This window comes from Penicilliopsis zonata (genome assembly GCF_001890105.1).
Source record: "Penicilliopsis zonata CBS 506.65 unplaced genomic scaffold ASPZOscaffold_4, whole genome shotgun sequence".
Lineage (NCBI taxonomy): Eukaryota > Fungi > Ascomycota > Eurotiomycetes > Eurotiales > Aspergillaceae > Penicilliopsis > Penicilliopsis zonata.
Window position 1 is genome coordinate 1418543 of NW_019208914.1, and position 22852 is coordinate 1441394.

General features: G+C 48.8%; 9 protein-coding genes across 9 annotated transcripts; 4 read left to right on the top strand and 5 right to left on the bottom strand.

Moving 5' to 3' along the window:
* Positions 1-362: 362 nt before the first annotated feature.
* On the bottom strand, positions 363-1512 carry ASPZODRAFT_130704 (hypothetical protein). The gene is made up of 6 exons (XM_022722569.1): positions 1339-1512; positions 1173-1245; positions 1001-1107; positions 798-925; positions 722-745; positions 363-587 (listed from the first exon to the last, which is right to left on the bottom strand). Exons 1-6 carry the CDS (start codon positions 1356-1358, stop codon positions 550-552), a joined length of 390 nt encoding a protein of 129 aa, XP_022583125.1. The 5' UTR covers positions 1359-1512; the 3' UTR covers positions 363-549.
* A 1760-nt stretch (positions 1513-3272) lies between these two features.
* On the top strand, positions 3273-5486 carry ASPZODRAFT_130707 (hypothetical protein). Its single transcript, XM_022722570.1, has 3 exons — positions 3273-4113; positions 4163-4826; positions 4893-5486. The coding sequence occupies exons 1-3, from the start codon at positions 3664-3666 to the stop codon at positions 5342-5344; spliced, it is 1566 nt and encodes a 521-aa protein (XP_022583126.1). The 5' UTR covers positions 3273-3663; the 3' UTR covers positions 5345-5486.
* Positions 5487-7175: 1689 nt separating this feature from the next.
* On the bottom strand, positions 7176-8097 carry ASPZODRAFT_1639411 (hypothetical protein). The gene has a single exon (XM_022726654.1). It carries the CDS (start codon positions 7774-7776, stop codon positions 7306-7308), a length of 471 nt encoding a protein of 156 aa, XP_022583127.1. The 5' UTR covers positions 7777-8097; the 3' UTR covers positions 7176-7305.
* Positions 8098-8480: 383 nt separating this feature from the next.
* On the top strand, positions 8481-9018 carry ASPZODRAFT_140892 (hypothetical protein; the record flags this gene model as incomplete). Its single annotated transcript, XM_022724702.1, has 2 exons — positions 8481-8555; positions 8617-9018. 2 exons carry the CDS (start codon positions 8481-8483, stop codon positions 9016-9018), a joined length of 477 nt encoding a protein of 158 aa, XP_022583128.1.
* Positions 9019-9535: 517 nt separating this feature from the next.
* ASPZODRAFT_140893 (hypothetical protein) lies at positions 9536-9970 on the bottom strand (the record flags this gene model as incomplete). The annotated part of the gene is made up of 2 exons (XM_022724703.1): positions 9536-9639; positions 9694-9970. The coding sequence occupies 2 exons, from the start codon at positions 9968-9970 to the stop codon at positions 9536-9538; spliced, it is 381 nt and encodes a 126-aa protein (XP_022583129.1).
* A 405-nt stretch (positions 9971-10375) lies between these two features.
* ASPZODRAFT_14747 (hypothetical protein) lies at positions 10376-11721 on the top strand (the record flags this gene model as incomplete). Its single annotated transcript, XM_022725269.1, has 4 exons — positions 10376-10387; positions 10612-10750; positions 10863-11483; positions 11555-11721. 4 exons carry the CDS (start codon positions 10376-10378, stop codon positions 11719-11721), a joined length of 939 nt encoding a protein of 312 aa, XP_022583130.1.
* A 356-nt stretch (positions 11722-12077) lies between these two features.
* On the bottom strand, positions 12078-13604 carry ASPZODRAFT_130713 (hypothetical protein). Its single transcript, XM_022722571.1, has 5 exons — positions 13316-13604; positions 13237-13254; positions 12809-13168; positions 12402-12751; positions 12078-12346 (listed from the first exon to the last, which is right to left on the bottom strand). Exons 1-5 carry the CDS (start codon positions 13341-13343, stop codon positions 12128-12130), a joined length of 975 nt encoding a protein of 324 aa, XP_022583131.1. The 5' UTR covers positions 13344-13604; the 3' UTR covers positions 12078-12127.
* Positions 13605-19005: 5401 nt separating this feature from the next.
* ASPZODRAFT_61993 (hypothetical protein) lies at positions 19006-19912 on the bottom strand (the record flags this gene model as incomplete). Its single annotated transcript, XM_022729038.1, has 4 exons — positions 19006-19061; positions 19121-19342; positions 19398-19764; positions 19850-19912. The coding sequence occupies 4 exons, from the start codon at positions 19910-19912 to the stop codon at positions 19006-19008; spliced, it is 708 nt and encodes a 235-aa protein (XP_022583132.1).
* A 2086-nt stretch (positions 19913-21998) lies between these two features.
* On the top strand, positions 21999-22852 carry ASPZODRAFT_130718 (hypothetical protein). The gene is made up of 2 exons (XM_022722572.1): positions 21999-22321; positions 22392-22852. The coding sequence occupies exons 1-2, from the start codon at positions 22163-22165 to the stop codon at positions 22698-22700; spliced, it is 468 nt and encodes a 155-aa protein (XP_022583133.1). The 5' UTR covers positions 21999-22162; the 3' UTR covers positions 22701-22852.

Consider the following 22852-nt stretch of genomic DNA (forward strand, 5'->3'; position numbering starts at 1 on the left):
CCTGGGGTACAGTAAGCAAACCCAATTAGGCAAGAAGGACTCTTGGCCTGAGCCTCCTGGCTCTACAGAATACTATTTCGATCCATCTTAATGATAGTTACAGTGAGTAGGTAGTCGCCTGATTGCTTCATACAGATTCTCATCGGGTAGCTCGTCATGAAGGCGATAGATCTTGTGGTTATCCTCATTTCAATTCAAGATTCTCATGCTAAAGCTTAGGTGAATGGAACTGATGAGTAGTAGTGAAGAGGTACTCCACATGGTGAAGACGAGTCGCATGGTATTCTCAAACTGATATGGAACGAAGTTACATGGGGACGGAGAGAGAGAAGGAAGAAAACACTAAGTGAAACTATCATGTGTCATTCATTTCATCATTAACTGATGCAATCGCGATCCCATTCCATAGTGGTCATTTCTCGTAGCCTAATGCTAGAAAACACGAGTGAGGCAAAGGGGGGTAACTACTAATAAACAGTTTCGAGGAAAGAAGGCGGAGCGGAGGGGGGTGACTGGCACGTCTCAGATCGCTGTTTCGAAGAGAGGAGATTAAGCATCGGCCTGGTCGTTGCTGGGGTTGCGCCATCCTGATGCGGTGTCAGTATTTGGGATCATTCCGGCAAAGAAAAACAGCGAGCAAAAAAGCGAGAGAAAAAAAGACATCTGAGCATTTGATGACTGTTTTGGACGCCTCAGGCTGAGATTCATTGGAAATTCTTACCACCACCGTTGTAGCCACCACCGCCTATAATATATTAGTTATGCTGTAAAATGTGGAATCAAGATAGGTGCTGTACCATAGCCGCCGCGGTTGTAACCGCCACCCTCGCGCTGGTTGTAGCCGCCGCGGCCGTGGAAGCCTCCATCGCCGCCGCGACCAGTGCGTTCCGAAGCCTTATCGACTCTGATGGTGCGGCCATCGAACCTACTCACGTCAGACGGTAATCCAGAGAAGCCGGTTAGAAACAACCAGCAGAGTTGTTAGGTTTTATTCACGTACTCCTGGTTGTTCATGGCCTGCATCGCAGCGTCGGCTTCCTCATCGGTAGCGAAGCGAACAAAACCGAAGCCGCGGCTGCGGTTGGTGTCGCGGTCCTTGACGACAACCTGAGAAAGTGAGTCAAACCGATTAATCAAGTCAAAGGGCGTGAAAATCTCTCGGAATTACTGACTGCTTCCTGGATAGAGCCGAACTTCTCGAAACCCTCACGGAGAGTCTCGTCAGTGGTGTGCCAGGCAAGGCCGCTATGAGAAAATCAGATCCAACCCAAAAAAAAAAAGAAAAGACGAAGAAAAAATGGACAGAGGAGACCGGTCTGCTTGATTCTCTCTACATACCCGATGAAAAGCTTCGACATTTTTGACGAGAGCTGAAAAGCGCGATAGATTAGTCTTGCGTCTGGAATAAAAAAAAAGTGAGAGAATGGCGAAGCGGGGGGAGGGAGAAGCAGCGAAGAGGGACGAAGGATGAAGAAGAAGAAGAAGAAACGAGAAGATAAAAAAGACAAAGGCGACCAAGAAGAACCCCGAGGAGTGAAGAAGCTTGGCAATAAGTAGCAGCGATGAAGCCTAATTGATGGCGCAACTGTTACGCTGAAGTTGCTGCTTATCACTCTCACCTCTTCTGCTGAGGCGGGTCTCACTGGCCAGACCCTGAGGGGCACCGGGGGGGGGGGGGGGGGGGGGGGGGGGGGGGGGGGGGGGGGGGGGGGGAAGGGGAGGGGAGGGGAGAGGGGAGTAGGCTCTTACTGTTTTCCTTGACAGGTTCTCTGTAGATAAGAGGGCAAGGGTAGAATAAAAGACAGGAAGGTTTAGAAGGAAAAATTAAAGTAAGAAGGGAAAAAACGAAGGAGAGTTTGGGAGGGAGCAAATCCTGGCTGGGAGCGAAACGAGCTTGGGGGGAAGAAGATCAACTGCCGGTGAAACCATCCAGGGCGGGGGAGGGAAAGAAATGCTCGACTCGCTGCACCGGCTGGAGGGCAACACGCAGTGCACACACCACACACACCACACACACCACACACCACTGGCGCTGACCGAGGAAAAAAAAAAAAAAGAAACGCAGCGACGGAGAGGGATTGGAGAGGGAGCAGACGCTAGCAATAACTGAGGCGCCCCTCCAGCTACGCCAACCCCTCATTCCTCAAACGGCGATTTCGTGTTTAGATTACTACATGGTTAATGGTTGTTTATGAGTTTAGTAGGATTAATAGTAGAATTAATAGTAGTATTCTCTATTTACTATTGTTGTAAACTGAAATAAAACAACAGTCTACTATGTGCTTTGGAGTAGATCGCCAATCTGGTACGGGACTACCCCAAGGTACCCGTGGAGTCTTGATGGCACAATAAGCATAGCCTCGATGGGTTTATTATTCAGGCCCATAAACCTAGCCAAATGCCTGTGTATATCTCTGTCTATCTATGCGAAGCTTGTGTCGTACCTCGCATATCGTTACATTAGCCGTCTAGTACATTTCCATAAGGCGTGGACGCTGTACCTAGGTAGTTACGGATTAACTACGGAGTACTCTGTACCCAGGTAGTACTCGTACTTCCTACCTAACTATCTAGTAACTAGGTACTGTGAAAGATCCATCGACCTGGTAATGGTATATTCAATTGTTTGTTGCCTGGGCTGCTGCTGGTGGCTTGCGTCGCGGCGCCCTTCCGTCCACTGTGGGCTCAAGATCTAGATCATTAGGCTGACACTGACAGGCCGCAAGTTCCGGCAAAAGGTGATAAGAAGTGCAGCGTCCCACAGTTGGTACTATTCATGTATACAGTACTCCGTAACTTGGCAGAGATTGTCATGTTTATGACTATTAATTATTATAATTATTATACTATTATTATAGAATTATACCGAGGTAATCATTATTAGTATTATTGTATTAGCGAGTGCTGACTCATCATCGAGTGCTTGGCCACCAGCACGCCATGCTTCGCCGGCCTGTGACTGGCTGGAATGCCCAACGGCTCTCGGAATCATTACCAATCTGGATGATCAGGTGGTCACTAGAAATGTGAAACTTGGCCCTTTTAGCAACTGCGCCGTCTTCATCTTTCTTTCCTAGTACTAGTGGTAAGTACCTAATGAATACCTGCCAGTGAACTGAAGGGAGTGTCGGTACTAACTGCTTACTGATTAGCCTGTAACTAACCGGATTTCTCAAAGCTTCGGGTTAAATACTACATATAGTCAACCGAGATTGTCCAAACAACTACTACTTACTAACTAGTCAGGTAGTGAACTACATAAGTAACTACCTACCTAGTAGTCACCTCTAGTAGACAGTGACTAGGCACTGCCTCTGCGAGGGTCTTACCGAGGTACAGTTACTACATTAGTAGTACAAAGATATTGGAGTTCCCTACTCATATTCTCCGTAGAACATCTATCATGATTAACTAGACCCTACAGAATCTGGAGTATGTAATGGCTTGATGAACAAACAATAAAGAGCGCCGGTCGAGGAGGCTGAAAGTCAAGATAAGAAGGAGCGGGCGTGGCTCACGTGGGCAGCGGTTTCCCAAAAGAGAAATCCAACAGCAGTCCCAACAACCTGAGAGAGACTGGCAGCCAGTTTGCTTGAACCAACACTCTCAAATACCATCTTTGGATATAATACTACAAATAACCGGCTGAAGACGGCCCGCGAGATGGAGAGAATAACGAATGATCCAGTCCACAGCTGGCTCTTGGGAGTCGACGACGAAGCCGTTCAGTCACGATCAACCGCACAGATCCCACCCTATCTGTGGACCACTAAAGGTCTTGAAAATGATTCCCCAAAAAAGTATCGCAAATCTGCCTCTGAGGTATTGGGCCAACCTATCAGAAACGACCGGAAAAGAGCCCGCTCGGTCGAAGATACAGAAGACTATCCAAGAATTGAATCCTTCGAGACGACGACAGACATTGAGGACCAAACGAGGGACAAGTATCGCAAGAAGCCGCGACACAAGCCACACCCAGATCACTACGCGTATAAGAAAGCTCAGACAAATCAAGCTGATGGCTCGAAGAGCAGAAAAAAGAGGAAGGAACAGGCCTCAAAGTTTTTGAGTGAAGAATTCCATGCCCCCAACGTGATGCATGGTCGACTAACGGTGAGACCTCTCTATTCGAAAATGCGAGTCCACGACTGATGTCTCGCAGCTTCCGGCCACCCCAAGTTTCGGTTTCTTTCAAAGAGGTAAAATCTCATCACTAGCAAGATATGATAGAGGAAAACAGCGTCACCAAAACAGTATGTCTTTGGCAAACAACGGATCTAGAGTCGTTGGTACCGACTTGGTGCTGTCAAATTTTCCATTGGAGTATTTTAATACGACTCGCGGGGCCCAGGGATCACCGAGAAGCATCCCCATGGACGTGCAAAGTCCGAGAAATCGAGTTTCAGAATCCCACCGTTCTTCTCCAGGGAAAAGAATATTTCCCAATCTGAGAGCTCCAGAGTCTCAATCAGCAAGGCAGAAAGTTTCCAGAACTTTGAGCCCGACGATGCTCTATAGTTGGCCGGAACTCCCAGAAAGGGATATGGGGACGAATGACGCGGTGGACGAGACTCTGAATAATCTGTTACTCTCTGGATTGAGTTTGCAGGATACCTCAAATGAAGACAAAAGTGAACAGCACAGAGCATACTTGTACCTTGCAGACCTAAAGCAGATGCTTGACCAACGGAAAGAAGAATGGCAAGCATCATCGGGAAACGTAACAGTAGTCGACAAAATCCAAGCCCATCCGCAAACCCACCAGAGTGCAGGGCTGTCGGCATTGAAGGGGGATGTTCACCGGGAACAGCCGCTGCAAGTTCAATGTAAGAATGCAAGAGATAGCACCCTACTACTCAATGAAGAGTCTTTTTTACTAACAGTTACTTAAGTACGAGATGACGCTTTTCTTCAGGTTGCAGGAACGCCACAGAAACCAAGAGGCATTAAAGCACATGAATACGATATCCATGATCAATATATCTACTCCCCGTCGACCAATCTTTACCAGGATAAGATGCTTCAAGATGAGAATGTCAGATTTAGTCGCTTCCCACGGCCAAACAGACAAGCCAACACATCTAGCCAAAGATATGAGCGGCCTGCAGGGCACATCACGTCCATGCTGCCTATCTACGAAGACACTACATCTCGATCCCTCGATTCCATATTCGATACCATGCTATCTCCACAGAGAAAAGCAAGGGAAAACTCCCTGCTGGCTAGTCGTACAGACAGGGATTTCAAGGTCAATCAATCGCTGTATCCTGAACAGCAGCACCCAACAGCTCACTTGGAGGACATCGCGCCGGCCAACTTTTGGCGACAGAATCGGCTGTATTGAACTTCAGAATATTGAAGTATTTGTCAGGTTTTTATTGGTATCAGAAAGATTGGTATACAGGCTAAAAGCTGTAGCTAGTACTCCGTGCCAAACCAATTACTAAAATGCAACAGGTCATACCGCTGGCTGTTGACTTTATTCTCTCTGTCTCCTTTGCGGAGCCTCTCCCTGTAACGCTAGAAGTCTATTATTGATTACCTTGGGTACCTTTCTTTGTTGCCCGGTCTATTCGAGCCGCACCATCCGATCTCGACCGACACACAATCATGCATCAATGCCCCTGTACCTTGTACAAGATATGCAGGAATGAGTCAATGAGTCTTTTGGGAAGGTCATCAAGTGCAGTTGCAACCGATGCATTCCCCCTCCTCCCTTTCGACACGATAATACTACTCCGTAAATACTAATACTAATGAATGGCGCCGGTGCTTTCTTCCATGTTATACAGGGATTCTATTCATAGGAGCCGGATTCCGGCATTATGGAAAGTACCACTACATATTCGGTATGATATTACTATGTAGTATGCAGTTAGTTATGTAGTACTACTCTGTAGTTACGGAGGAAGTGCAGGACCCATTTTTGCGACTGTCTGGTCTCGAGGGTATACCCTGCACAACAGAACAGCTAGTGGAGGGTCTCGAATTTATTTATTTATTTATTTATTTATTAGTATTAATATTATTATTGACTAACTGGGTGATATTAAAATAGCTAATTTCCTGCTAGTTTCTGTGGACAACGGAACGGACCTTGGCCGGGCCCGACAACCTGGTTCTTGGGGGGGGACGACTTCGGACGCGAGACGGTGTGTCGATTAATCTAATGTATGTATAGTATGTAACTATAGTATCAAGTATAGTCAGTCGTGGAGTAGGTTGAGTCCTGATACTCCGTAGATAGGTGAACCAGGATTCGTATCCCTTCTCGTCGTGCGGCAAGACTTGGACTCAATGCCTCGAGATTTGTCACCTAAAACTTATTTTCGGACCCGGAGCTTGCTGATATAGTATACTAGATGCATGGACAAATAGACAATTGGGTAGAAGTCCACATGGCGTAGGAGTAGATGGAGTCATGGACTCGACAGAGAAGGAAAACGCTGGACGGAAATACTCCTGCCCTGACCGCCCGTTAAGACGGAGGAACCAGCTCTGTCCTCCGTAGTAACTACGGAGTAGTAACGGGGCGTTCGACAGGGATCTGAGGAGACTTATCTTTCTGCCCCGGTTGCCTGGCGGCAGTGACTAGGCAGTCGGTACTAGGTAGTAAGATTCCCTGCCTAGTAGTCACTAACCAAGTGCCAAGTTTCCTTCGAGCTGACCGACAGTCAAGACAAAGAAATGTCGACTTGGCCGCTAACTCGTTACTTGCCCTGACCACCTCTTACCAGATCAGGCTCGTGCATCAGGTCAAGGCAAGGCCAAGGGGGTAAAAAGAGAACACAAAAAGTGGCTCCCCTCTCTGACTGCGTATTTATCTCGACCGTTCAGCCGGATCCGATCTGGCACTTGACAAAAGTACGAATTTTGAATCCGTACTCCCTAGACACATCTGTTTACCTGGCACTTAGTCATGACTGAATACAAGAATACCGGCCATGCTCGGCCAGAAACCAGCGTAACTGCTCGGCTCAGATTGCAATGACGGAGGTGATGGAGCTTACGAACGTGTGTAACGTCCGACAAGTTTGACTCCATAGCAACATTTCGCGAGTAGCTCTCGTATCGTATTGTACCCTCCCCCCTCCCCCTCCCCCCAAACCGGAGTACGGGGAGGATGGAAGAGAAGACCCGATACAAGCTACCCCATCCCAAGAACAGGGTTCTTCATCCCTTCAGTAAAGAACAATTCCACTTCTACCCCCCCCCCCCCCCCCCCCCCCCCCCCCCTTCCCATGGACACGTACCCTTTGCAGTTGGGATCGCAATAATGGATGAATCGCAGCAGGGTTGCTGGCATCAGGCTATTGCTGTTATGTAGTACACGCAAAGCTGGAAGATATGGCCTGGTTCAACGGACGCCGTGTGGAATGTTCCGACGCTCTGGTAAACTATGACGGCCCGCCGTCTGGAACCACGCAAGGCTGCCACCAATCCACATTGATCCAGAGGGCTGGGTCCAGAAGAGATGTCATCCTTCCAAGAAAAAAGAAAAAAGAAACAAAAAAAGAGATAAAACCAGAATAAAACTAAAAAAAAGCACAGATACTGCGTCGGGGCAGCATCTGCTCCGTCTGGAACCCTTCTCCCTGCGCTTGAAGGAAAATAAGTCCGACAGTCTGTCCCCTTTCCACTATGCAAGTAGAAGTGCATGAAGGAAAGAACCACAAAAGGCAGAGAGAGCACTTCCCTCGATAGGAAATTGATAGGCTGGATAAAAATCCCAGAGACAAGGTGGCAGGCATCGTACTGCAGTAATGTGGACCTCATCGTTGCGAAACACGAGTCCGGAAAATTCGCTCAAAGCACAGCCAAGACGAGAAGTATAACGCCGTATGTAGTATGCTGCTTAGGCCTCCCAGACGTACGCCGAAAGTGCCCCGGTCATCTCGCAGTCCCCCCCCCCCCCGGAGCCCGTCGTTTCGGGATCTGCAACGTGACGACTGCTGTGGGATAGATGGCTCTTTTTCTGGGGAGATATGGTTGTGCACGATTGGTCTTGAACCAGGGCAATGGGTAAACTTTCACCGCAAGACCAAGCAAGACGATGTAATAAGGGGTAATTATCCTCTCCGACGGAGGGGGCACAGCAAAATAGTGCAAGTGTTTCCCCCTCTCAAGGCATCTTTGCACCTCTGCGCGCGTGTGCTAAATTGAGGTGCATTAGGGCCCGGGTCGAGCAGGCGTTGTCGGTCCACATACCAGATGGCCAGTCCAGTGGGCAAGGCCTGGTCTGGTGGCTCCAGGTGGATGGTTCGGTTGGGAAAGCATGATGGAATCCCGTTGCCGAACGCGTCTTGCACATATAAAAGCGATATCAGATCATCAGAAGGCTCATATCCAAGGCAGACCTTGAGCTCAGTTACATTATTGAACCATTGCAGCCAGTCACTTCGAAAGGTATGACTCAAGTGTATCCACTGCAGTCGAGACGACCACTTGCTAAACCCTCACGTACCGCAGATATCAACGCAATGCCTGAGGTCACCAGCGGAGACCGGTTGACAGAGTCGAACCTCGCTGCGTATAATCTATTCTGGCAGCAAAAGGTAGTGTTGACAGACCTAAGTGTCCCCTCTGGAGATGAAACCAAGGGTCTAACCACTACAGGCCCGAGACGAGTCCATCAACATCTGGGTTGACAAAGTCATCAGGCAGGAGCAGAGACACTGGCTCTTCTCTGAACTCACAAGCAATGATGTGGGTCACCAGGAAGAAGGGGATATTCTCGATGGTCTGGATTTGCTTCTCGGTGATGCTCCTGGTCTGGACTTGATAGGTCTCAGCCACTGGATGTTTGAAGAGACACAGGACGTGTCCATGGTGAACCCCATCGAGCGCTTCCTGACTCCAGATGGATGCAGTGACCCTCTTTATTTTGCTCTGCCTGCCTTGCAGCGCATGGGTATTCCCTTTGGCAGCATGGAAGGCAAAGAAGCGAGAGTTCAAATGGTAAAAACGTCATTGGAATCAATGGCAAAAATGCGCAAGCAGTATTCGGGTTTGACTTGAAAATACGACCGGGAGAATAAGAAGCAGTAGGGTTTGTGTATATTTGAGGGGGTAGAAGGGGATAAAAACTGTCCATAGTATGTGTTTGAAATACCAAAACCGAAACTCGATTAATTATTGATGTAGAGTATGTTGAGACTGTGCCAGCGGACCGCAGAGTTTGCGCTGGTCCACCATAAAAGCTGCCAACAGGTAAACTGTGTATGTTATGATATTGCCAAAATGTGTGCTTTGTACAATTGTAGCGTCTTTTTAGAGCCCCCACCACCCATCAGTGTTCGAGTCTATCCTGTTAGGCATGTTTCTTGGTGGGCCTCTTCTAAAAAGATGGTTTCTAGGCCTTGGTTTTCCCTGGACCATGCATATGGTACATGAAATCCATAAAATCGAAGGGTTGTCAAAATTGAAACCGTGATCCAAGATATCATCCTCCGGTAGCCTATCCTTGGTTGAATGTTTCCAGGCACTTCATTAGAATGCTGATGGATGTATTCGGCAGATGTTGAAAAACTCCTCTTTATAGACTGGCAAGAGCCCCAACGACGCCAGCCCCCTTGAACGCCCCCTTGTTGGTCATGACGATTTCAACAGGATACTTCCACTCCATGAACCTAGTCCAGCCTGTCCAACTTATTAAGCAATGCATTTCTTTATTGTCTCGAGAGTTGAACATACCCCAATAAGCGCATTTCCTGCCCATATATTTCCCGATGAAAGGCACAATAACCATTGTCAAAAGCAGCTCGAGCTGCTCGATGCTCTCTCTCCATTCTTCTTCGGCGTCGGAATAGTCGTCGGAAAAGGAGTCAAGGTCCGACGACGCTGTCGACTCCGACGGGAGAGAAGCTATTTCATCGTCCGATGGGGAGGAATACGATCCGTATCTCGATGGGATCATGTAGGCAGACGTCCCGAGGGACGGGTTGGAATCGGCGGCTGACGGGTAGGACATGATGTTTGAGATGAATTGGTCTATGGAGAAAGTGCGCAGAGGACGCTGACAGCACTTGATTCGTGAAAGCAGTGGCCCGCCTACCGCTTGAACGAGGGCAGCAGCAACATGAAGCGTCGAGATACTCGCAAGAGACGTGTTTACTGCTCGCGTTCCTTCTGCTGGGGGGAGGCGATAATCCCAGGCGGACAGACGTAATGGGGTAGCATCACGTGACTAGTCGATTAAATAGTCACGTGAGCAAACGACGCCGCCGATAAACTGTCCTGCCATCGGGGTTAGTCACCACCATCCAGGATTTGGCAGATTAACGCCTTGCTTCTCTGAAAGAGGAAGATTCGCTGCTTATCAAACACCTCTATTCCACAGACTAACCGAGTGTTTCGAGCGCCTGTTGAGTTGAAGATGGCGGAGCCTGTACGTCACCCTCTGGACCCTTTTGCCGATGTCCCTCCCACATTTTATTTGACTCAAGCGTCTTCACAATTCATACCCCTCGGCGCAGCCCAACGACTGTCTCGCCCCCCTGTATCTGCCACTTTTCTAGAGTGACAGATAATCCCTGTGCTACGCTTGTGACGAGTTCACTGCGGGGAAAATTTTTTTGGCCCTTCTAATCTTTTCACCGGGATTCGATTTAGGACGCTGAACCTCCCACGATCATCAAGCAACGCAAATCCGTCGCATTCAGTGAAGGAACAAGCATCATGGATACCAACGGGGAAATCACAGAGTCGACCCACGGTGTCGACAAGACCACAGCCGAGAAGCACTCTTCTGGTATGTCTGGTTATTTTGGAATCCCCCCACACCCGCGTCTCATATCTTTTCGATGAAATAAAATTATTCGCGAAGCACGAGACACTGATAGATTTCTAATCACAAGGCCCAGGGACACCTGACAAGGAAGTCGACGAGGTTACCGAGCTTTTCAAGGGACTTTCCAAGAAGAAGAAGACGAAGAAGCCCAAGGACACAGATGCTGACGGTGACGACGCCGCCGCCGCCGCAGACGGCGAGTTCGACCCCACCGCTCTGAAAAAGAAGAAGAAGAAGTCGACCAAGAAGGCCGATACGGGTGACTTCGAGGCCAAGCTCGCCGAGGCCGGTGTCGCCGAGGAGGCTGCCGAGGAGAAGGCTGAGGAGGTGGCCGAGGGTGACCCGGAGGCCGGCACGGGCATCTGGGCTCACGACGCGACGCAAACCATCCCTTACTCGATGCTCGTCTCGCGCTTCTTCTCGCTCATCCAGAGCCACCACCCGGACCTGCTCTCCAGCGGCACCAAGTCGTACAAGATCCCGCCCCCGCAGTGTCTGCGTGAAGGTAACCGCCGTACCATCTTCGCCAACATCGCCGACATCTGCAAGCGTATGAAGCGGTCAGACGACCACGTCATGCAGTTCCTGTTCGCCGAATTGGGTACCAACGGCAGTGTGGACGGTAGCAGACGTCTCGTCATCAAGGGTCGTTTCCAGCAGAAGCAGATCGAGAACGTTCTCAGACGATACATCGGTACGTGCTTGGTTTTTTTTTTTTTTCTCTCTTTCATACTTTGCACTTTTCAGTCGTTCTAATATCTACAGTCGAGTATGTTACTTGCAAAACCTGCCGCAGCCCCGACACCGAGCTCAACAAGGGTGAGAACCGTCTGTACTTCGTCACCTGCAACTCGTGCGGATCCCGCCGTTCCGTCGCCGCGATCAAGACTGGTTTCCGTGGACAGGTCGGCCGCAGAAAGAGGACGGGCTAAATTGTCCGGCCCTGCTTCACCTTGTCTTTACCATCGTTTTTTATGTCTTGTGTGATGATACTTTCTTGTTTTCAAGGGTGGTTGATTCCATCTTAGCGAGGATGATTCATCTTATGACTGGGTTTGAAACGAGGAATCGAATCAGATTCTATATGTTGCACAGGAAAAGCAAACAGAATGAAATGAAGAACATAGCATGGCATATTCCATTTACATAAGCTTGTGTCTGTTCTACGAGATATTCTTGTGACGAAGATAGTAGGGATTGAATTCAGTGGTTATATAACGCCCTCCTGGATATCATATATCAAAAAAAAAAAAAAAAAAAAACCAAACCAAACCAAACCAAACCAAACCTAAAACGAAACCATTCCACACGAACAAGCTTGGACCTCAATATGATACACTATCCACTTGCAGTGCTTGCTCCGATGTAATGTCCAAAAGTATTAAGGTTGCGTGTTTGCAAGTATACCGTGCCAGGCCCGGTGAACTTGCACGCAAGACCTTCCTTGGAACCGAAATGGGAGATAATACCTCCAGAGGCGACGCGTTCCATGATATATTCGCAGTTCCAAGCCACCAAGTGGCCGTTGTCAATGTAGTAAGTCTCTCCCTCGATAAGCTAGAGAAAAGGTTCAGCTCAAACGCCGGTAATGAAAAACAATGTCCCAACTTACATCTTTTTTGATTATCGCTCCAAAACTTTGGAGCCATATAAGCCCAACTCCAGACATTTCGTAAACGAAAAGGCCTTCACCAGAGAAAAATGCCTTGGATATAGTCTGGCTTTTGTAATCCTTTTTGATGCCACTCGTTGCAGCTAAGAAGGAATCTTTGCCGACTTTCCATGAATCTTGTCCATTCAGGCGCAGTACTGTAATATCACCGAGAACCCCGGGGGCGAGTAGCAGTTCACCAGGACCAGTGAAGGTAGATATAGCCATTTCCCCTCCGGTGACGAATTTCTTGACATTAAACTTCCAAGTTCCCCGGACCGTGATGGTGGGAGACATTGCAATCATCGCACCTGACGGGGAGAGACGTCAATGACACAGTCCAAAGGTTTACTTCGAATCATACCGACCTGGTTTAACAACCAAAGGGCATCCCATGGCCAACTGAACGGTTAGAAGCGAATTCGTATTCCGATGGCTGATTCTGTACGCTCCGCCATTGAATTGGCCAACATTGTCCGCATATGTATTGGTTGCTCCAATGAAAGAACCAAGCGGCGGCGCGCCACCCGGCGTCTGCTCCAATGTTTTCGGCGGTGGAGAAGCAGATAGAATAGAAGATACCTCGTTGTTCGCCTGTGATGCTGCGGCATTGATGTCCGCAATTGTGGGCGGGCTCACAGAGGGTGGTAGCGCAGGGTATCCATTGTTCGGAACAAATTGTGTTGGCGGGGGAGGATAGCTGAAGTTCTGTGGTGGAGGTGGGAAAGCTAATAGCAGAGAATCAGTAAGTATAGCTCTATTACTGTGGAGAGCGTTTATATTCAGGGATCAATACCACCTGCGCTGCCCGGGGCTGCCCATGGTTAGTATATCGCTTCAATTGATGTCAAAGCAATTGGATCTGGGGAACACACGAGGGGGGAAATGCATCTGCTGGGCCATAACTTTGACGAAGTGAATCGATTCGAAATAATCTATTTTATTGACGGATCGTTGCTAGTTTCACGTCGAACGCCTGCGTTCTCGTCTGAATGAGAGGATTAAGGTGGCACAAAAACGCCTGACAGCGGCCGAAAGAAAGGCTGGCGGGAGATGATTAAATAACCTCTGTACATCTTGGAAGCAAAATAAATGGGATGGCCAGTCAATTTAACTGCAGTAGCTGGCACAACCGAGGGGCAAGTCAGCAACTCTAGACTGCAGTGCCTAGTCTTTAGTGGTGGAGGCAGGCGCTTAGAGGTGAGGTTGAGCAGGGAGGGCAAGTCTCTCATTGGCAGCACAGCTCTCCTCGATTTATGTAGTAATATTCCACAAAACAGGCACGGAGTACTGTACCTACTAGTAGGTACCCAGTAAGGCATAGAAGTTTCTATTTGATACTCCATAAGTACACTTTTTTTTATCAAACCTTGGGTTGCTGCGTCGATGGTTGGTTGGCAATGCCACTTTCCCTACATAATTGCAGTCAACAGCCTGCGAGATATAGATAGATGAGATAGCTTGACTTCCTGACAATCCGTTCGCACACATCCTTGTCAGATAGTGGGAGCTTGGAAGTACATAATGGGTCGAATAGAAGGTATTTATCATTTTGCTTTATATTTTGTATGATACATATGATTGAAACCCTGCCTCAATGATCTAAGAACGCAGGTCGTCCAACACTACCAGCAGCGCAAAATCAGCTATGACATTTCTCCTTGATAATCGCTTCGATACTGTGCTTTTCTGACAGCTGTGCTAAGCTTAATGCTGTTTCATTGTTCCGGTTCCTTTTTTGGCAGTCGGCACCCCAATCTATGAGCAACTTTACTGCCTCGGGACGGTTTTCTCGCACCGCAATGATCAGCGGTGTAGAACCGTCATCGATCTGACAGTTGATATTTGCGCCGTTCTGCAACAGCAGAAGCATCATATCGAGTTGGTCGTTTTTAGCCGCCAGTGCGAGTGGTGTGAATCCATCGACTTCTGTCGCCTCAACATCCGCCCCAGAAGCGAGAAGATATTTCACCACCTCGGGATGATTCATCCAGGTGGCCCAGAAAAGAGCAGTCAGACCGAGCCGGTCCTTTGCGTTGATCGAGGCCCCGCACTGTAAAACGAACTGGACCATTTCTTGGTTTCCCTCACTGGCTGCGTTCATTAGTGGTGTCACTCCCCGCCACGCTCCGCCGTCGATACTAGCACCATTAGCGAGTAGGTTGAGGATGGCGTCTTTCTTATTCTCATGAACCATTTGAGTCAAGGCCGTTCCTTCATTTGTATCATTCATGTTGATATCCATCCCATGGCTCACCATTAGCCGGATACTCGATCTCGTGGAGCTTCGAGCTACCATCAGAAGTAACGGATATAAAGAATTCCAGTCCTTGTCCCCTTTTTCGATGAAGAATGTCAGGAGCCAATTTAGCAAGAACTCGTGGTCATCCTGGCATGCCCAAGTAAACGTCAACTCTGCAACAGAGTCTAGATCGTCGATTTCTTGTGGCTTATTGGTCATCAATTGAATGAAAGCGGACTTTGCTAGATCCGCTTGCTCCTGGCTTCCTTCAAGCACTCCTGCAACTACTGAGCTCTCTGAAGCACCCAATAGCTCCAAGGCCTGTTGTTTGGCTTTGCCATCCACCAGTTTATTGCAAATGTGCCAAGTAAGCCAGCCGATGTCGGTTTGGAAAAGTTTCCAGCTCTTCTCCTCTTTCAAGCGTATCCAGTCCCGGGGTCGAGAGATCATCGGTGCGTCTTGCATGAAGTTGATGCGAATGTCAGAACCCAGAATTCGGCATACTTCTGTAAATCCTATCTGGCGAACAGCAGACTCTGGATGAATGAGAGCACGACGGCAAAGGTAACCAAACTCAGATATGGATCGTTCAAATTCATCGCCTTGGCAGCATGCACTAAGCCACCGCATGGCTCCAAAGGCATCTGGCCACTTTCCTTGCTGAATATAGCCCTCCACCAGGCGTCGGAAATTTGGAGAATCGGCAGCAAGTTCTGGTAAAAGATTATGTCTCTTCAAAACTGGCATGATACATAACAGAGCATCTTCTCTTGAGCCGAGACCGCTCGTCTCGAAACATTTCAGCACTTCGTCAATGCGATTGTTTGAGGCACAGAAAGAGGTGTTTGTTAGCTGCTGGATATTGGTCTCACCGCCAAGTTCTTCAAGTCCAGCGATGGCATCATTGAGGAAATGGATATATATATCCTGTGCAGCCATTTTTTCGAGAGTATTCTCCGTTTTGACCACAAGCACTTTCATCTGCTGAGAATCGTTCGGAAACAAGCGAAACATGGGATGAGAAGGCGAGAACTTATTCGATGCGACCATCCGCGCTTCTGTCTGCCGGAAGATCCATTTGTGGAAGTATAGATCTGTTTCCTCCTTGCTTGCATTTGCTTCAGTCAGCCCGACCAGACGGCACAGGTCACCCTGCAGCCATGTTTCGTCGGACTTGATCAGAGACCACACCCACAATCCCAAGATTGCCTCTAGCTGGTTGGGATCAATCTTCCAGCGCAGGGTATCGCCTGATCTCCTGAGTTCGACCGGGTGGTTTTGAACCGAGGGCGCCGCGGACCTGCAATCCCCGGGTTGACATAGTAATGTCAAGTTGAAGGTAGCGGTGTCGTCATGCTTATTTTTCCAGCTTGATAGCAGATCCATCGTGGTTTCGATTGTTTGTGCCAGGTTCCGAGCCATCTTGCGTATGGGCAGATCACTCCATCCACCCTCTTCCCCTTTGCGTGATTGCGACGTGAGTTCGGCTAGGCGGGCCCTGGTTTGAATGAGATTGCTCGGTAGCTGGGAATTACTGCGGATCGAGCTGGTGCCTGATCGCATGGACAATGCAGAAGATGCGGAAGACGCAATAGACTGGGCTGGTGTCGATCCGTTCGCCGACTCCGCGAGGTTGCAAAGAAGCGAGAGAGACTGTACATCGTCGAGGTAGAATGCGAAACAGTCCAACTCCTGCTGATAGTGGGATGTGAGGGCTCTGTCTTTCACGACCATTTCATTTTCGTCTTGGGAGATTCTATCAGTTCGAAGCCCCGTGCGCACTAGAGACATGAGAAGCGTGGCAGCGAGTTGAGTCAAACTGACCGACGCATGCAGGCGCCTCAGGCCGAGAAACTGGGCAATAAAGCCCACCATGGTGATAAAGACGATGAAAATCAGCTGTGGAGGGCTGACACGGAAGCCACGATTCGGCTTTGATTTGATATATACCAGGTCCTTGGTAGGCTGGGCCTTGGGTCCTTGATCAACTGCCAGGAATGGGCCAAACACTTGGTCCCCGACTTTCTGGCGACCCGGCTGTAACCAGTAAACCTTGCTAGGCTGTTTGGGATGAAAAAACAGCTCTTTCGATGCACGCTCGATGATGAAAGCGCACGAAAACATGCCCGCGAACAGAAAGACAGTCCCGACGAGGAACAGCGTGAAGGCGTAGCTAGGAACAGGACTTCCATCCTGTAAAAACAGTTGAGGGTATACAAAAACAGTAATTGCCGCATATATAATCAATCCTTGACTTCGTTAGCATACTCTTATCAACCAGAATCAGATTCGAGAGTAGTAGTCCTTGCGTACCCCCTTGCAAAATACAGCCTAAGACAAAGGCGAGAGCGAACCAGAGCTTGCTCTTCGTCCTGATACCCTTGTTCAACGACAGATTCGGGATATCCAGTTCAGGAAAGTCCTCGTGTTCAAAGGAGAGGTCCTGCCTATTAGCACCCCAGGCCTTGCACTGCAGGGCCTCGCGCAGGGTCCCGATCCGGCGGGACTTTTCATGCAAGTTAGGGTCCTCCTCCTCCCAGGTCACGATCTCCAAGATCTGGGGGCTTCCGGAGACCCGGGAAATGCCTGCATTGTTGAAGACCTCGGCGGTGGTCTCGGACACGCACGAGAGCAGCTCGTGCTCGACTTCGCCGGGCCCTTCGGACGCGCGACCCACAAAGGCTTTGATGGACGAGTTCCCACACACGCGGATCGCAGACACCACGGCCGTGAGGATTCCCAGCGGGGCGAGCGCGAAGATGATGTTGTCGAGCACGCTGATCGACTCTGAAAGGAACTGCTTGGAGAGTTCGTCGCCGAAGAGACTCACCAGGGGTGCCTATCTTTTCATCAGTACGGCTTTTGTTCCCCTTGCAAAGGTATTGAGGAAACCCACTATATCTGAGGCAAGATTGTTCTCGAAGTTGCCCCAGTTTTCAGCTTCCACAACGGGTATCAAGACGAGTAGGAGGAACGGTAAAATTGAGTACATATCTCTCTCTCCGCTGCGGACCTCTTTTCAAAGAGTCTTGAGAGCAGCAGATGTGTATATATATATATATATATATATGAATAAGATAGAACTTATAAGGAAAAGCCCACAGTCGAAATAATCCACAAAATGTCTGCATGTTAGACACGCACCGACTTTATAACAGGCCGACAGCAGCTCCATTCCATAGCCTTGTCGCTGCTCAGCCTGCAAGCAGAGCTAGCGATTTGGTTTCTATTAGAGACATCATTGGCCCGTCGTCAGAGACAAGGGGGCACCGGTGTTAGCTCGGCTGCTATACATGGAAAGCAAATGTTGGATCTGCCTTGTGTGGTATCTTCCGATGGGGCATTTGGAATAAAACTTTATTTTTTATAGACTGTATACTCCGTATAGATCTCTTGTTGAACTCTGCGTTGGTTGTGGACTGGTAAGCTAGAGGCCGTGGATCTCTTTGCGGATAACGGCGCTTAGCAGGCTCCATCTAGGGACTTGGCCCCTTCGGCGTATTTCAGAGCTGCAGGTGGCTGGAGGGGTATGTAAGGCGAAAATTCTGCCTTGAGGTACGAGTCATTGACTGTTAGTTATGTTTTGGTGTTCCAGGCGATACTTGCGATATCCAGCTATGGGAAAAGTCGCTTCATGGTCTATCTGTCTGTCTAGAATTAATCAGTATGGAGTAGACATATGCAGTAAACAATCAGCCTTACTACCAAATTATCTGGAACTCCCTTAAGAGTAGATCTGCCTGACCGCAGCGACTGTACTAGATAACCGCCAGGGTACGTTTCAGGTGGGTGCACTCATACCTAGGGCGCTTCATAGAACTTCCTAATGAAAAGACAAAGGACTGTCTAAAAAAAGGAGAATTGCAACAGTTTGTAGCCCTAATCTAATCAAGATAGGAGTGTTTTGGTCTTGCAGAAAAGAAAGACATGTTGATAGTCCCATATTAATGATAGTAATTCAAAGGATGAATCATGCCAGAAGTTAAACATAGAGCACTTCTGCCATAGTTATAGTAAGAATGGCCCAAAAGAGGATCAAAGCCCCGAGGAGGAAAAAAAGGAAAAGAGAAGGAAAAAGAGAAACATCGACCTGCGACGAGCATTTCCAAGCAAATCCAGTTTAATCCAACAGCAAGTACAGAAACAGGAGTCTGTACGTTTCAACCACCAGAACGCCGATTCCCAAAACAACAGAAAAAGAAGTAAGTTGAAAATTCTCAGATCAAAACCCAATTGTGCCGGAGTTCGGCCAAGAATATTTCCAAGTCCCAGTCGTGAATGTGTTGACCATCTTGGGTCGGAGGAAGCAAAAACAAAAGGCAACTAGAAGATGCTGTTCACGATGTTGGAACCGATGGTTGCACCAGCGCCGAAGATTGCTATGAATTCCAGTGTCAGCAGAGTAAGTGATCGAGAGCGGGCTCGGTTTGTGACATACCAGCGTTGCCCATCTTCTTTCCAAACTTCTTCCCTTGCTCTTCAAATTTGCTCTTTTTTCCTTCGGTACCCGAGGTAGAAGTGCCCTGGCTGATCTCCAGAGGCAAATTACCATAGCTCGTAGGCTGAGGAGCGACGATGGTGGGCTTCTCCTCGACGACATTCACGTAGCTCCGAGGGAAGATACCCTCTAGGTTTGTGCGTTCATTGCGGCCACGCCACCCTAGAAAGTAAAATCAGCTATACCCAAATCCAATGGAGGGGGGGGGGAAACGTACAGTCGTTGTTCATGTGCTCTAGTACTTGGATCCGATCGCGTGGTTGCAAGGCCAGATCGCCTGTATCTGTTGGTGTGTAGGCATATAGAGCTGTAGCGATCGACAGAACCGGGGGTACTTGATATGCAGGAGGGGGAGGCTGGTTGTAGGCCTCTTGTAACGCAGTCTTCTCGTTCAGGGTGGTATTGGCGAACTGAGTGGTCGGCGGCGAGTATGGCACCGACACGGGCTGAACTGGCAGCTGTTGGGCCGATTGAACGGCCTGCGACCGAGCAGCTCGCAGGGGAGTATGATCTGGTAGCTGAGCGAGGATCGACGACAGTTGCTGGGGCGTGATAACCGAGTTGTCTGCAAGAAATTCCAGCTCCTAGAGGCGAACCACAATCAGAACTCGCTCAAGAAAACCAAGTCTGTCTTCATTCCAGGTGTGTAGGGGGGCATCATGAACAAACCGTTTGAATAGTACGGAGCGACCGGTTGGTCATCGCAGCCACGAACTCGTTCTGGGCCGCCATGACGAGTTGTCAACGGACGAAGATTGGAGAGGGGGGAGGGGGGGAGGTGGTGGTTTATCTCAAAGGGAACGGCAGCGGCACTGAGAGTTGAATCGAGAGAGAGAAAATACTGGATCGAAGAAGCCGGCGATGGAAAGAAAAAAAAAAGCAGAAGAATAACAATATTGTAAATTGTAATCCTCAGCCGAAGGAGGTTCGGAGAGGGGAAGTTGGGATAAAACAAGCGAAGGAAGCGTAGTTTAGGGACGGAGACTGGGGGCAGGACACCCGACTAGAGGAGCACGGGGATGCAGACGTGGATGCCGCGGGCTGTGACTGATTGCTCGGATTGTCAACCGGCCGCCCTTTTAGGCCAAGATGTCGAGTGGAGGTGCTGTCTCAGAGTCAAGAGGGAGGAGAGATTATTAAATCCTGTCAGCATGCACTAAAAAAAAAATTAAAGAAACCACCTAGGGCGTGGTTACTAGGTAGTCCGTCCAGGGTGACTGCGACTCTTGCCGTGTCAGCCAGCGAGTTCAGACGCAAGAGACACGCAAAGACGGGCAAGCAATCTTATCAAGAATGCGTCAGATAGTAACTAATTATTCCCTGCTTGGTATTTACTACTACATATCCTCCTAGGCTGGTGGAGAGAGTCCTGCCGACCGCGCCTTGGTTGTATCCACAAGCACCGCCACACTATGATCGGAGGTGTACGACGAAGAACGCTGGAGTCTGGATGGAGTCTGGATGGAGTCTGTACCTGAAGACTGGGTTGTACCAGAGAATGGCACCGCAGTTAGTTATACCAAGTAACTAGTGAGAGTCAGACTGTGGTACTCCTCTGGGTGGTTCATTCCTCTTGCGCGTCCTGTCTGGACAGACGGCCTCTTGTCCATTTCTAGTGTTTCAATCCCCTTTATTATTAATAATAATTTCCCAGGGATTCATTCCTATGATGTAGGATTGCGTGAGCGGGGGTCTGTTGGCCCTTGGGTCTGTCTGTTCGGGTCCTGCTTGGGACAATCGGGAGTTGTACGGAGTAAGATCTGGATCACATGATTAAGACTTAGACGGTCCTTCCTTATAACATTGATGACTCCAGAGATGTGTACAAGTCTATAGAGGAGTCTGTCATTACTTTAATTCTATATACAATTTACCCACCTTGATTCTTTGATATTGATTACTACTGAATACATTGATACTTGACTAAACTCGACGGTTTCACAAGGACAAAATTGATATAGGAAAGATCTCACATCTCAGATGCTTTATCAACGGTCAATGGCTTTTTTCTTTCCTTGAACCTTGACTCTGAAGCCAAGCAGCCATCCTGACAAATCATACTGAGTCGGGGTAACTCGTACCTACGGAGTAAGGTAACTATAAGGTACTTAGGTACCTTCTGCCTACGCCAAGATTTCGGATTCATTGGGTATTCAGCCGCAAAGAGTCTCCCTAGACCAGTCTAGTGGTCTGAATACGATCCCGAAATAAGTTAATTGCATATTAGTTGCGTGGTATGACTGCCAAGTTAGACGATCAAATGTATGTAGTTCCTTACTGCCTTGGCTATCGATAACAATCCAAATTTATCCTGGCTAGACCTTTTTAGGTGCCCGAACACACTGCTTGATCCCTCTGGCTACATTGATCCCAACTACCTACTCTGTACACTAACCCAGGTACTAATAAACTATCTACACAAGGTACTGTACCTCTTCTACTCTAGTAAGTGCTCACGTGACACATTCACATAGTCATTGGTCACTATTTAGTGATTTACATTCAGTACTCAGCAACCATTGGTTATATTGGCGACAGTGGACTGTAAATCAAAAGATACTCTATAGAAGATACTCTATTTCATCAGATATCTTGCCACCCTTAATACTATTCGGCATGGAGTATTACTCAGACAAGATCGCTTTTTCGCCTCTGCATTCAATCTGTATGAGCCCTAAACCAAACACGGACTAGTGCATGACTCCCCAACTCCGCCGTGCCGGGCTCGAGAAGCTTCTGTGTCGTTCATATAAATTCGTTGTCGTCTCAACGGGCTCACTTCGCTTCAGCATACCTCATTGCAGGAAAAACACATTATATCACAACCCCCCCCCCCGTCTCCATCATCTACGAGCTTTCCCCGACCAATCACATCTTTTTACCGTCCACGACATTAAAACGCATCCCACGAGTGCGATCCGATACCCCGCCTTGGACATCTCGCCCCTCGATTTCTTACCGCAAAAGGAACCATAATTCACAATGTCTGACTGGGATAACGTCACTCGTATCGGCACCAAGCACACCGGTGGTGGCGGTGTTTCCCGCGAGACCGTCGTCAAGGGCAAGAGTGCCCTGAACGCGGCCCAGCGTCAGGGTTTGGTCGTCGGCACGGAGAAGAAGTACGCCACTGGCAATGCTGTACGTCCATAACTAGAATCCAGGCGTTTTACCTACGCGTCATTTTAAACGTCATAACTAATGTTTTTAGGCTGGCCGTGCGGGCACCATGGAGGGCCAACACCTGACCAAGGTCGACCGGAGCGATGATATCGTCAAGCCCAAGACCGTCGGCACCGCCGTTGCGGACGCCATCAAGCGCCGCCGTAACGCGGAGGGAGTCAAGATGTCGCAGAAGGATCTCGCCACCAAGTGCAACACGACTGTTTCGATCGTCCAGGCCTTTGAGGCCGGCACCGCCACGCCGGACCAGAAGGTTCTCAGCGCCATGGAGCGTGTGCTGAACGTCAAACTGAGAGGGTCCGATATTGGGGCGGAGAAGTTCCCCAAGAAAAAGTAAATTATTGTTCGGGGGTGAGCCCGCGACTTTTTCTTTCGGGGAGAAACGAGATGTTGTTCGCTTTCCGGTTTCTTTTGTCTCGGGTTTTATCTTTTGCGAATCCCTTCACGGTTTTGACGACGACGGCTACTTTGTGCTTTTTTTTTTTTTTC

Coding starts and splice junctions, on each gene's coding strand:
- ASPZODRAFT_130704 (XM_022722569.1), bottom strand. CDS start 1,358: ATGTCGAAGCTTTTCATCGG. Junction 1,246..1,338: donor ATGTCGAAGCTTTTCATCGG/GTATGTAGAGAG, acceptor ATTTTCTCATAG/CGGCCTTGCCTGGCACACCA. Junction 746..797: donor TTACAACCGCGGCGGCTATG/GTACAGCACCTA, acceptor AATATATTATAG/GCGGTGGTGGCTACAACGGT.
- ASPZODRAFT_130707 (XM_022722570.1), top strand. CDS start 3,664: ATGGAGAGAATAACGAATGATCCAGTCCACAGCTGGCTCTTGGGAGTC. Junction 4,114..4,162: donor TGATGCATGGTCGACTAACG/GTGAGACCTCTC, acceptor GATGTCTCGCAG/CTTCCGGCCACCCCAAGTTT. Junction 4,827..4,892: donor ACAGCCGCTGCAAGTTCAAT/GTAAGAATGCAA, acceptor CAGTTACTTAAG/TACGAGATGACGCTTTTCTT.
- ASPZODRAFT_1639411 (XM_022726654.1), bottom strand. CDS start 7,776: ATGAGGTCCACATTACTGCAGTACGATGCCTGCCACCTTGTCTCTGGG.
- ASPZODRAFT_130713 (XM_022722571.1), bottom strand. CDS start 13,343: ATGGCCCAGCAGATGCATTTCCCCCCTC. Junction 12,752..12,808: donor CCCTTTGGTTGTTAAACCAG/GTCGGTATGATT, acceptor TCTCCCCGTCAG/GTGCGATGATTGCAATGTCT. Junction 12,347..12,401: donor GAGCGATAATCAAAAAAGAT/GTAAGTTGGGAC, acceptor CCTTTTCTCTAG/CTTATCGAGGGAGAGACTTA.
- ASPZODRAFT_130718 (XM_022722572.1), top strand. CDS start 22,163: ATGTCTGACTGGGATAACGTCACTCGTATCGGCACCAAGCACACCGGT. Junction 22,322..22,391: donor AGTACGCCACTGGCAATGCT/GTACGTCCATAA, acceptor TAATGTTTTTAG/GCTGGCCGTGCGGGCACCAT.